We start from the raw sequence: 11,937 nt of genomic DNA, 5'->3' as shown, positions 1-11,937 counted from the left end.
TGATCCCTGTCAGCTGGTACTTTGTGATCCCTGTCGGCTGGTACTTTATGATCCCTGTCGGCTGGTACTTTGTAATCCCTATCTTCTGGTACTTTATGATCCCTGTCGGCTGGTACTTTGTAATCCCTGTCAGCTGGTACTTTGTGATCCCTGTCGGCTGGTACTTTGTAATCCCTGTCAGCTGGTACTTTGTGATCCCTGTCGGCTGGTACTTTGTGATCCCTGTCGGCTGCTACTTTGCTTACTTGAAGTTGAAGCACTGGTCATGAGCACTGGGCATTCTAGCCATGCAACCATCGTAAATGTTTTTGTGGTGTTTTTTAAGTGTTGATAAAGATTTGTGGTGTTACCTCGAGAGGTAGCAGCAGCAGCAAAGCAGGTTCTGCACAGCACGTGTCGTTGTGCAACGTTGTCTTCTTTGTAGACAAAATAATTCCAAACAATGGACGTGCTGCTGCTTTCTGGTACCAAACTGTCAGATGTGTCAGCGTCTGTCGAGCCTGACGTCATTGTGTTAAAGTACAGTGTCGACTTCTCCAACTCCCTGATCTGCTCCGCTCACTCACAAGTCACGTGACCAGATCACGTGACCAGTCAAATCGCAGCCTTTGTGATTAGAGAATATAATTTTATCATATCACAATATTATTGCAAATGCAATTTATTATTATTATTGTTATTATTAGACCTTTATTTATACAGTTAGTTCCCAATGAGCTTTGAAGACTCATTTACAAGAGAGACCTGTTACATACAGGCAGATGAGAAAAAGAGAACACTGAGAGCAATTAATTGTTCAGCCCTAATGGGCTCTCTGTCAACTTTATTTTATAAAAGTAACGTCTTGTTTCTTTTTTATGCAGACGACACTCAAGTCAAGAATCATGCATCTGGTCCAGAACATTCAGTTCATCTTTGAACAATATCTCCTTCCTGTTGGTTTTAGACTTGATTTTAAAGTTTTGATGACCTATAAGGTCCTGAATGGACAGACTTCTGTAGACCTGTCTGACCTTCTACAGCCCTAAGGGTGCATTCACACCAGCCCTGTTTAGTCCACTTTAATCAAACTCTAGCTTGTTTTCCTAGGAAGTCTGGTTCGTTTAGGGAGGTGTGAACGTGCCATCGAACTCTGTCACGGAACAAAAAGGTGAACTCTGGCCCGGGCTAAAACCTAGGTCTCGGTCCGGTAGAAGAGAACTCCAGCACGGTTCCAGTACAGTGTGAATGTAAACAGACTGGGCCCGCTCCACAAGCAGGAAGTGGAGTACAACGCAGGACAAACAAACACGCATTTCTCTTAGCTCATATGGAGCCGTCAGCTGCCTTGTCTGAAAAACAACATTCTCCATGGTCTTCTGTCTCATCTTCTGCTCATGCTGAGTCCATTTTTGAAAAATGACAAACTATAACTCCTAAAACTGCTAAAATTTGATGCCACTCTGTTTTTGTTTTTATTTCCAGAAGAAGAAGAAGTTTCTTCAGAGGTTTTTGTGTCATTTATTTCAGTAGTTCACGGGGGAACAGGTTGGTTCAACAGGTTGGTTCAACAGGTTGGCTCAACTGCACAGTGCAGTGTGAATGCAAACGCACCAGCTCAAATGTAAATAAAATGTCATGAATATTGGCCCCCAACCGAACCGAGTCTACCGGACTATCAGGTGTGAAAACGACTTAAGTATCCCCTAGAGCTGTCAAGTCTTGTGCTTGTCCTGAAGTCCAGGCTGGTCCACAGGTCTACAGAACATCTAACAAAACATCTGACAGAATGGACACCCACAGTAACCATAGAAACGTGCACACACCAGCCACTGAGTTGACATGGGGCTGTGCTCATTTCTTTCTTCATAGATCTCGAGTTTTGCGTGAAAAAGGCCATACACCACGTTTTAGTGCGTACGCAGTGTTTGTACACAAGGACTTTTAAACCAAAAGAAAGCAGCTTTTAAAGGAGGAGATATGCAAAAGATGAGGGAACTAGAGAAGGAAATAAGTTGCATGATTAAGAAAGTTAAAATAAATTTTAAAGATAAAGTTGAGAGGGAACTGAGTAATGGCAACGCAAGAGATGCCTGGAGGGGACTGAACACAATAATGGGGAGGAAATAAAAAGTTCCTTTCAGCACACTGACCCTTTTGGTCTTGCAAATAAACTAAATATTCATTATTCAAGATTTGACATCCATGACTTCAGTGATGAGATTGACTCTTTCTGTGCAGCCTTGACACCAACTCCTGTGGAATTACAAGAGAAAGAGGTCATTTCAATTTTTCAGAACATCAATCCTCATAAAGCAGCTGGGCCAGATGGGATTAAGGGAAGGGTATTAAAAGAATGTGCCACACAGCTGGGTCCTGTGTTCAAACAGATATTTGAGTTGTTCCTTAACACTGGCTTTGTCCCACAAGCATGGAAAATGTCAACTATTGTCCCGGTGCCCAAAATAACACATGCAAAGACACTGAATGACTTCAGACCAACTGCCCTCACATCTGTATTATGCAAATATATGGAGCACTTAGTGAGCAGGGAACTCATGTCTGTTACAGCTGAGCATATGGACCCCATGCAGTTTGCCTATAGGACTAACTGAGGGGTGGAGGATGCCACTCTCTCCCTCCTCAACAAGGTCCATAATCATTTAGACAACCCAAAGACAGATGTTCACATGTTCATGAACTTTCCATCTACTTTTAATACGGTTCAGCCACATGTACTTTTAAAACGCCTGTGTGATCTAAATGTCAGCAGCCATCTTGTGTTGTGGATTAGTGAATTTTAAGAGGAAGACCCCAGTGAGTTTGTGTTGATAACACTCTATCTGACTGTAGGGTCTTGAACACTGGTGTTCCACAGGGTTGTGTTCTGTTGCCTCTTTTATTCTCTATATACACAAATGAGTTGCAACACCCCCTCCCTGGACAGAGAGGAACGTTGGTTTGAGAGAGGAGTAAAGGAGGCCATCTTTGTGAAAAGAAACCGTCCATCATTAAACAGAGGTGGAGCCTCCAGGTTCAACTGTCCCCCTCTTACAATGCTGTGATTGCTAGTATCACTCAGCCCTCTGTGAACAGTAAACAGCCATCAGGTGCTAATGATCCATTGTTAGGCTGATGGTCCTTCTTGAGCATGTGATCAGCTGGTTCTGGTTGTCAGCAGCAAACTGGTTGATCCACTCTGAGAAGGTGCTATTTAAGAGACTGAGCTGAATACAGCACCTCAGACTGAGGAAGTCCTCAGGATGAGAGACGAAACGTTTCTACATTTTTTGTTGTTTTGTTTTATTTTTTGGTTTTTTGAATGTCCAGAGGACCAGATTTAACTTTTTTAGGACATTTGTGTCTTCACAAAAACATTGTACAAAGGAGGTCAATCTTATTTTCTATTTCCTGTATTCTCACTAGTTTTATTTTTTATATCCTAGAACTTAAACAAAACTCCAGTTCTGATGTATATCTGTTGATAATGAACCAAAGCTGCTGAAATAGTGAGTATGCTTGTTAGCAAAATATTCCTGTCATCAGATCTCAGTCAGCTTCATTGCAGCTGACGTGTTACACTGAACATAACATCAGCTGGTGGACATAAATACAGTACAGTAATATTATATTCACAAAATACTAACAATAATATGTTCATCTTACTGTGAAAAGTTATCCCCCGAGACCTGACGTCAACAGTCGATCTGAACAGAAATAAGCTGCGAAGTGCTGAGACATCTTCTGCTTGAACCAAATAAGACGACCGCTCCAAGATGGTGGCCGAATATCCTGCGCGCAGCAGCCGATGAGGCATCTAGTGATTATATCTATGGTTTCTTACCATAATGTGGTCAGGTGGTTGCTCACCTTCATTTGTAGAACGTTGTTAATGGGGTGTCAATAAAACCTGACCTAAAAGGTCAAAACCATAAATTAAGTACATAGTCAAATAAATTAAATCAGCTGTAGCTGCAGATGGCAGAGTGCAACGAAGTGAAGATTCAACTTGTCTCAGATGGAGAACTTTACTAAATGTCTTTTCTATGTGAATGTTCCTGTAAAGTCCCTGAGACAACTTTGTTGGGATTTGGTGCTTTGTAAATAAAATGAATTGAATTGATTTGAACTTTAACTTAAATGGTTTGTAATCATGATAAAACAAGAAGAAAGAACCATTGCAGCTGCAGGGAGAAGACATCAAGGAAGCTGACCGCTTCGTTTACCTTGGAAGTGTGGTCAGCACAGACGGCGGCGCAGATGAAGATGTTAGGAGCCGGATCAACAAAGCAAGGCTCGCCTTCAACACTCTGCGACCCATCTGGAACTCCAAAGCCTTATCCCAGCGCAGCAAGATCCGCATCTTCAACACCAACGTGAAAGCAGTCCTACTGTATGGGTCCGAGACATGGCGAGTAACCAACACCATCACCAACAAGATCCAGACTTTCATAAACAAGTGTCTGAGACACATTCTCAACATCAGGTGGCCTGAGAAGATCTCCAACACAGAACTATGGGAAAAAACCAGCCAAAGCCCGGTCAGTGAAGCCATCAAAAAGAGAAAGTGGGGCTGGATAGGCCATACCTTGAGAAAGCCAGCAGAAAACATCACAAGGCAAGCCTTGGACTGGAACCCACAAGGAAAAAGGAAAGTGGGGAGACCAAAGCAGACGTGGAGAAGATCTGTTGAGAGTGAAGCGAAGGCCGCCGGAGTGACGTGGACCCAGCTGAAGAGAGCCGCCCAAAACAGAGTTCGTTGGCGTGGTGTTGTTGCAGCCCTATGCTCCACCAGGAGTCTACAGGAATAGTAGTAGTAGTAGTAGTAGTAATCATGATAAAAAACAAACATGTATTCAATAAATGCTATATTTCATAAACATTTGACTTCATAATTCCATTAAGACACATTTTCAAAATGTTTCCTCAAAATCAGTCAGTTTTAAGGCTAACAAAGGAATCAGACAATCATTTCAAATCACTGTTGTGCAACAGGTTCATAATGTGAAGCTACCAGTATAATTTACTTCAAACTGAGCCAGTACTAAACAGTAAAACCACCACTGCCGCTGGAGCGGTTTGTCAAAAAGTAACAAAAATACTTTAAAATAGTTCAAATAAATCCAACCCAACATGTCCTTTAATTACTGAATGCATGGCCTTTTATTCTGCTTACTTATTGAGTAACTTTGTTAGTGTATTACAAAGATACATGGTTGAGAAGTTCCTACTGACCAGGTGAGACACTAGTCTGATCGATCAGCTCTATGGAGTGTTGCATTGTAAGAGCTCTGGTTGTTGCTGCGGCGTTAAAACAGCTACTAACACGCCCAACAGTACTTTCAAACAAAAAGGCAACGCACCGTCGAGTAGACGATTGAATACTTTCAAATGTCTCCGATTGTAGATCTCACCAAGTTGTAGCAGCAACAGCAGCTTGACGCAGCAAGCAAGGGGTGGTCCGGTCCGGTCCGGTCCCAACGGACAGAACCATCGCTCGGTCCGAATCCGGACCAACCGAGTGACCTCTGGCTCAAAGCGTACCTGCAGCCAGACTGCTTGTGTCACTGCAGCACGATATGTTCCCACACCAAAAATATATATATGTACCGGAACTGGAAGTACACAGCTCGCGTTCGACGCGCCCCCGAGCAGTGATGTCTGCGCCCAGAATCTTCCCGTCTCTTGTAATGTCACAGAATAACTGCGCATGCGCCATTTTTAACGAGTCTATGGATTAGATTCTTGCGCCTCGAGGGCCAGAAATACGTCACCAATCAGACAACGGTTTTTGAAACAAACAGTGAATCATCATTACCTATAAAATATTTATCCTACACAACAAAAAAATGTGTACATATTTCAAAATATTTTTATTTTATTATTTCATTCTTATTAAATTTTTGAAGTCTTCAATGTAAAATGGTTCCAGTGGTTCCAGTGGTTCCAGCCGGTGGGCGGCGCCCTCTACTGGCCAGCCGCCCCTGCTTCTCTGCATTCCAGGTGCAAACGGTTAAAGTTGGCCTTGTGAAAACATTTTCTTGTATTTTAATTTACCGTCCTCCAGGTGGGGCCCGTGTGTTTTTGTCTGAACTCAGCAAGTTTCTGTCACCCATCATTAAACCAGGTTCTGGTTGTCAGCAGCAAACTGGTGGATCCACTCTGAGAAGGTGCTATTTATAAGACTGAGCTGAATACAGCACCTCACACTCAGGAAGTCTCTCAGATGAAACGTTTCTACAAATTTTTTTTTTATTTTTGAATGTCCAGAGGACCAGATTGAACTTTTTTAGATGTTTCTACCTGGATTATTGAGCAGCATCAGGATGAATTGATCAACTCTTTAAATGAGATGCGTAAAAATGCTCGACTCAATTATTTTGCAAACCTTATTAAATTAAAAGGAAAAAAATTCTAAAATCCAATTGAACACAATTAAAAGAACATTGTTCCGCCATCTCCCCCTTCTACAAGTGCTTTTACTAACACAGACTGCAGCCTCTTCAGGACCTCCATCTCCTCTTCCTTCTTTTACCGCGGTGTCGCTACAAGACATCACAGCACTGCTGGGTCGAATGGAAGGTCATCGAGCCCACTCCATGTCCTCCCTGCATCTTTTTTCATGACCGTGTTCGACTGTATTGACCCCAGTGTTCTTCATCTCATGAACCTCTCCATTTCTTCTGGCTCTGTGCCATGTCTGTTCAAAGAAGCTGTTGTCTGCCCACTACTAAAGAAGCCACATCTGGATCTGGAGCTGGACCAAAATTATTATCTCGATATGTTAAGATAAATCGCGATATACGATACATATCTATATATTGTTTCTTTCCTTAAAGTAATAAAAAACATATATTTCAGAGTCAAAGCTTTGTCCCAGTTGTCACACAGACACATTTATTAACAACAGCTGTAACTGTACAAAATAAATGTATAAAAAATAAACTATTTACATATATTAAAGTTTGTGTTTTAGACATTTACATATATTAAATAATAATCCTCTTCAGTTGGGGCTGAAAAGGCTAGAGCAGTTGTCTTCCAATGGGAGAGTTTGGGGTTTAATTCCACCAGTAGTCACATGCTGAAGTGTCCCTGAGCAAGACACTGAACCCCTCATTGCCTCTGATTTGTGTCCCATCAGTGTCTGAATGTGATACAGCTCTGATTATTCTTTTGTAGAGATCTAAGGGTGCATGAATGAGTAAATAAGGCACAGATTGTTGTAAAGAGCTTTGAGTATCTTGATCAGATAGAAAGGAGCTGTATAAGTACAGTCCATTCAGCTGCGCTGCCTACATGTGTGAAGCTGCAGCTGCAGGTCCGACTGTGTTTTCAGCCTCCTTCCCTGAAACAAACCACGGGTCAGAACTCATTTAGCCGTGCTGTGCCTTATGAGAGGAACAGAGAGGTGGCAATGTTAATAAATCAGCAGTTTTTTATATCACCAACACAGTTCCAGTCTCAGCAGTCGGACCTGCAGCTGCAGCTTCACACAGGCTTATGCTCCACTCCGATGTTTTAAATGGTGAAAAACATTCATAGTTCTGACCTTTTGTCGGGACTGTTTTCAGCATTGTCTACAGAAATCATCTTTCTGCCCCTCATCTGACAGTTTAAATCCAAACCATCTCTGAAAGAACAGTCATTTTTCTTTTTGTTCAGCAGATAAGCTGCTGTGTTTCTCCCGTCTTTACCTGTTGTAAATGTCTCCTCTCCCACCCGCCCACCTCCTGGAGAAGCAGGAAGGAGGGGAGCGCGGCTGAGGGCTGTGTGTTTGTGTTCAAGGAGGGAGAGACGGCAGGAGGATTTCCAAGTGTAAAACTATTGTTTTATATCTATGTAGTCAACTTATATCGCAAATATATATATATATATATATATATATATATATATATATATATATATATATATATATATATGTGTGTGTGTGTTTTTAAAATATCGATATATCACCCAGCTCTATCTGGATCCTTCTCTCCTGACAGCTATAGACCCACCTCAAAGCTACCATTATTATCAAAAACCTTGAGAAGGCTGTAGCAGAACAACTGAACCGCTTTTTGGAGGACATGGGTCTCATGGATAACTTTCAATCTGGTTTTCGTAAATGGCACTCTACAGAGACAGCGTTATTAAACATTTCAGGTGACACGCCGATGGCAGCGGGCTCCGGTCACTATTCTGTGCTACTTAACATCAGCCTTTGACACGGTGGCTCAGACCGTTCTTATTAACACACTGAGAGACTTGTTTGGCATCTCTGGCACTCTGTTAAACTGGTTCACCTCTTACTTATCTGAAAGGTCTTTTTCTGTTTTATGAACCAGGTTTATTCAGATAGTGCACCACTGTCTTGTGGGGTACCCCAAGGTTCAGTCTTGGGCCTAATCCTCTTTTTATTGTATTTATATCCTTTGGGGGTTATCCTAAAACACTATAAAAATTGTCTTATCATCTGTATGCTGATAACATTCAGTTGTATTATCCTGATGCATGCTCAATAATAAGTGAATAATAATAATAAGTGAAAAGAAACCGTCCATCATTAAACAGGGGCGGAGCCTCCAGGTTCAACTGTCCCCCTCTTACAATGCTGTGATTGCTAGTATCACTCAGCCCTCTGTGAACAGTAAACAGCCATCAGGTGCTAATGACCCATTGTTAGGCTGATGGTCCTTCTTGAACATGTGATCAACTGGTTCTGGTTGTCAGCAGCAAACTGGTTGATCCACTCTGAGAAGGTGCTATTTAAGAGACTGAGCTGAATACAGCTCCTCAGAATGAGGAAGTCCTCAGGATGAGAGACGAAACATTTCTATATTGTTTTGCTTTGTTTTTTTTTTGTTGTTTTTTTTTTTTTGAATGTCCAGAGGACCAGACTGAACTTTTTTGGATTCAGTTGTATTGCTCTTTTCAACCTTCTGACATGTACAAACTGTCTGATCTCAACAACTGTCTGTCTGAAATTAAATTATGGCTGGAAAACAACTATCTGTAGTTAAATGCAAATAAGACTGAAACTCATTATTTCCCCTGACAATAAGATTCCTTTAATTCAAGGTTCAAGATTCTTTAGTCATTCGCACCTCATGTGGTACATGTGGTGGAGTGAAATTATGTCCACAGGGTCCCAGTTACATCCAACAATAAAATGTATAAGAAAAACAGTAATAACATCTAAGATATGAACTAAGAAAAACATCAACTAAATATACACTAAGCACTCATAACATAAAACATTGAACATCAGCACAAACATGAACATGAGTCTGTGAGCAGATGTGCACGCATGAACACATCAACATTGAAACAGATCAGCAGCAACATGAAACAGATCAGCAGCAACATGAAACAGATTAGCAGCAGCAACATGAAACAGATCAGCAGCAACATGAAACAGATCAGCAGCAGCATGAAACAGATCAGCAGCAGCATGAAACAGATGAGCAGCAACATGAAACAGATCAGCAGCAGCATGAAACAGTTCAGCAGCAGCATGAAACGGATCAGCAGCAACATGAAACAGATTAGCAGCAGTAACATGAAACAGATCAGCAGCAACATGAAACAGATCAGCAGCAGCATGAAACAGATCAGCAGCAGCATGAAACAGATCAGCAGCAACATGAAACAGATCAGCAGCAACATGATATGATTTTTCACAGTGATTATTCTGGTTAGAGATTCATGAGTCTAACAGCCTCAGGGTAGAAGCTGTTCCTCAGTCTAGTGGTTCTACACTTAATGCTCCTCAACCTCCTTCCTGAGAGGAGCCAGCTGGTGGATGATGTTTTCAGCTGATGTTCAGTGGTTCTCCTTGTTTTATTTATAGTTTTAAAGACGCCATCTTGTTTGCTAAAAGCCACTCCTTTGACGTGTTTTTGGCGGTGGGTGGGGGCTCTGTGATTGACACCTGTAAAGCAGCCAATCTGTATGCCTGTCACCCTGACGCCGACTTTCTGGACTTCGTCAACGCTCCAATCGGAAAAGGCCGGCCAGTAACGGAGGCGCTGAAGCCTCTCATTGCAGGTATGTCATGGATCTTCATCTTCAGCTGTTTGCTTTTATTGTTCTCAACTGGCTTGCTTCTGGTTCCAGTTCCCACGACTGCAGGTACCGGCAGCGAGACCACCGGAGTCGCTATCTTTGACTACGAACCTTTAAAGGCTAAAACAGGTGAGTACCATTGATCTGCACTTCCTGTGGACATTTCACAATAAAAGCCTTTGTAGTGTATAGGGCTTCTGTCATATTTTCGGTATTTATTTATTTACTCAGGTCTCTCTTGTAACCTGTCTAAATAAAGGTTAAATGAATGAAAAATTTAATGATTCTGACATTCAAAAAACAAGAAAAGAAAAACAAAAAACAAGACAAAGCAAAAAATTGTAGAAACGTTTTGTCTTCCATCCGAAGGACTTCCTCAGTCTGAGGAGCTGTATTCAGCTCAGTCTCTTAAATAGCACCTTCTCAGAGTGGATCAACCAGTTTTGCTGCTGACAACCAGAACCAGCTGATCACATGCTCAAGAAGGACCATCAGCCTAACAATTGTCAGCAGCAAACTGGTTGATCCACTCTGAGAAGGTGCTATTTAAGAGACTGAGCTGAAAACAGCACCTCAGACTGAGGAAGTCCTTTGGATGAGAGACGAAACGTTTCTACATTTTTTTTGCTTTGTTTGTTTGTTTTCTTGTTTTTTGAATGTCCAGAGGACCAGATTGAACTTTTTTGGATTTTTCTACCTGGATTATTGAGCATGTATCAGGAAACTTTGAATATTTTCAGACAACATATAATTTTAGGATGTGATCATTGAAGCTCTCAGGTGAGTCCTCGCTACTCATCAGCACCGCATTGGCGCTACCTGAGCTGTGGAGCCTCAGCCACCTGCCATGGCGGACAGAGTCCCTGACAAGGCAGAGAACAAGTTTCCAAAGGCTGAAGGGATCTAAAGTCTGGAGGAGCTGAAGCTCAAAGGCTGGTCTCTCTACAGGTTTCTGAAGTGTTCCTATGGCAGGTCTGACTGCTGTTCGAATCAGTGTTCTTGTTGTGGTGTTCCACAGTGGTTCAGAGGTTTGTGAATACGCACTTTCGGGCGTTTGGATCCATCCTGACTTGTGGTGGAACCAGATGTTCCAGGTGTTCTTCAGGTTCTTCATAGACCCTACAACTGTCCCCATGAGTGTAAATGAGACGATGTTGTTTTTCATTATCAGAACCACCATCTGTATTGGGCTGAGCTGGGACTGGTTTTGTTTGTTCAGGTATCGCCAGCAGAGCCATCAAACCCACCCTGGGCATTGTGGACCCAGAACACACCCTGAGCATGCCTGAGCGTGTGGCCGCTAACAGTGGCTTCGATGTCCTCTGGTTTGTTCTGTTTACACTTGGATCAGCTGTTACCATGGAAACTGTTATTGACACTAGTCACGTTCCACTTGTTTTGTGCTGGCCAGCCACGCCCTGGAGTCGTACACTGCCCTGCCCTACGACCAGAGGGCGCCATGTCCCTCCAACCCCATCAACCGCCCTGCATACCAGGGCAGCAACCCCATCAGTGACGTCTGGTCCCGCCACGCCCTTCACATGGTCGCAAAGTACCTGAAACGGTAAATAAACACCTGGTTTACAGGTAGGTGGGTCAGTACCAGAGCCTGGTCTGGCCTGTCTTGGAGCTCTGAAGACCAGCTGAAATGAGCCTGAAATATTTCTAACCATTTATTTGGAGACAAGGACTTTACTGACACTTACAAACTTTACTAATAATTAATGAAAAGTTTAGTGACAACGAAAACTTTACTGACACTAATGAAAACTTTACTGATACAAACTTTACTGACATTAAACAAAATCTTTACTGACAACGAAAATTTTACAGACACTTACAAACTTTACTGACACTTAATGAAAACTTTACTGACGAAAACTTTACAGACACAAACTTTACTGACAC

General features: G+C 42.2%; 1 protein-coding gene across 1 annotated transcript in view; it reads left to right on the top strand.

The window, feature by feature from the left end:
• Positions 1-11,937, top strand: part of adhfe1 (alcohol dehydrogenase iron containing 1) — a 31,428-nt gene that overhangs the window by 15,952 nt on the left and 3,539 nt on the right. Inside the window, exons 6-9 of the mRNA XM_037681434.1 lie at positions 9,815-10,011; positions 10,081-10,158; positions 11,249-11,354; positions 11,441-11,593. Of these exons, the coding sequence (XP_037537362.1) occupies positions 9,815-10,011; positions 10,081-10,158; positions 11,249-11,354; positions 11,441-11,593 (534 nt within the window). The remainder of the gene's footprint in view (positions 1-9,814; positions 10,012-10,080; positions 10,159-11,248; positions 11,355-11,440; positions 11,594-11,937) is intronic.

This window comes from Nematolebias whitei, chromosome 9, assembly GCF_014905685.2.
Source record: "Nematolebias whitei isolate Nwh7 chromosome 9, NemWhi1, whole genome shotgun sequence".
NCBI classification, from domain to species: Eukaryota; Metazoa; Chordata; class Actinopteri; order Cyprinodontiformes; family Rivulidae; genus Nematolebias; species Nematolebias whitei.
This window is presented reverse-complemented; position numbering and strand designations above follow the sequence as displayed.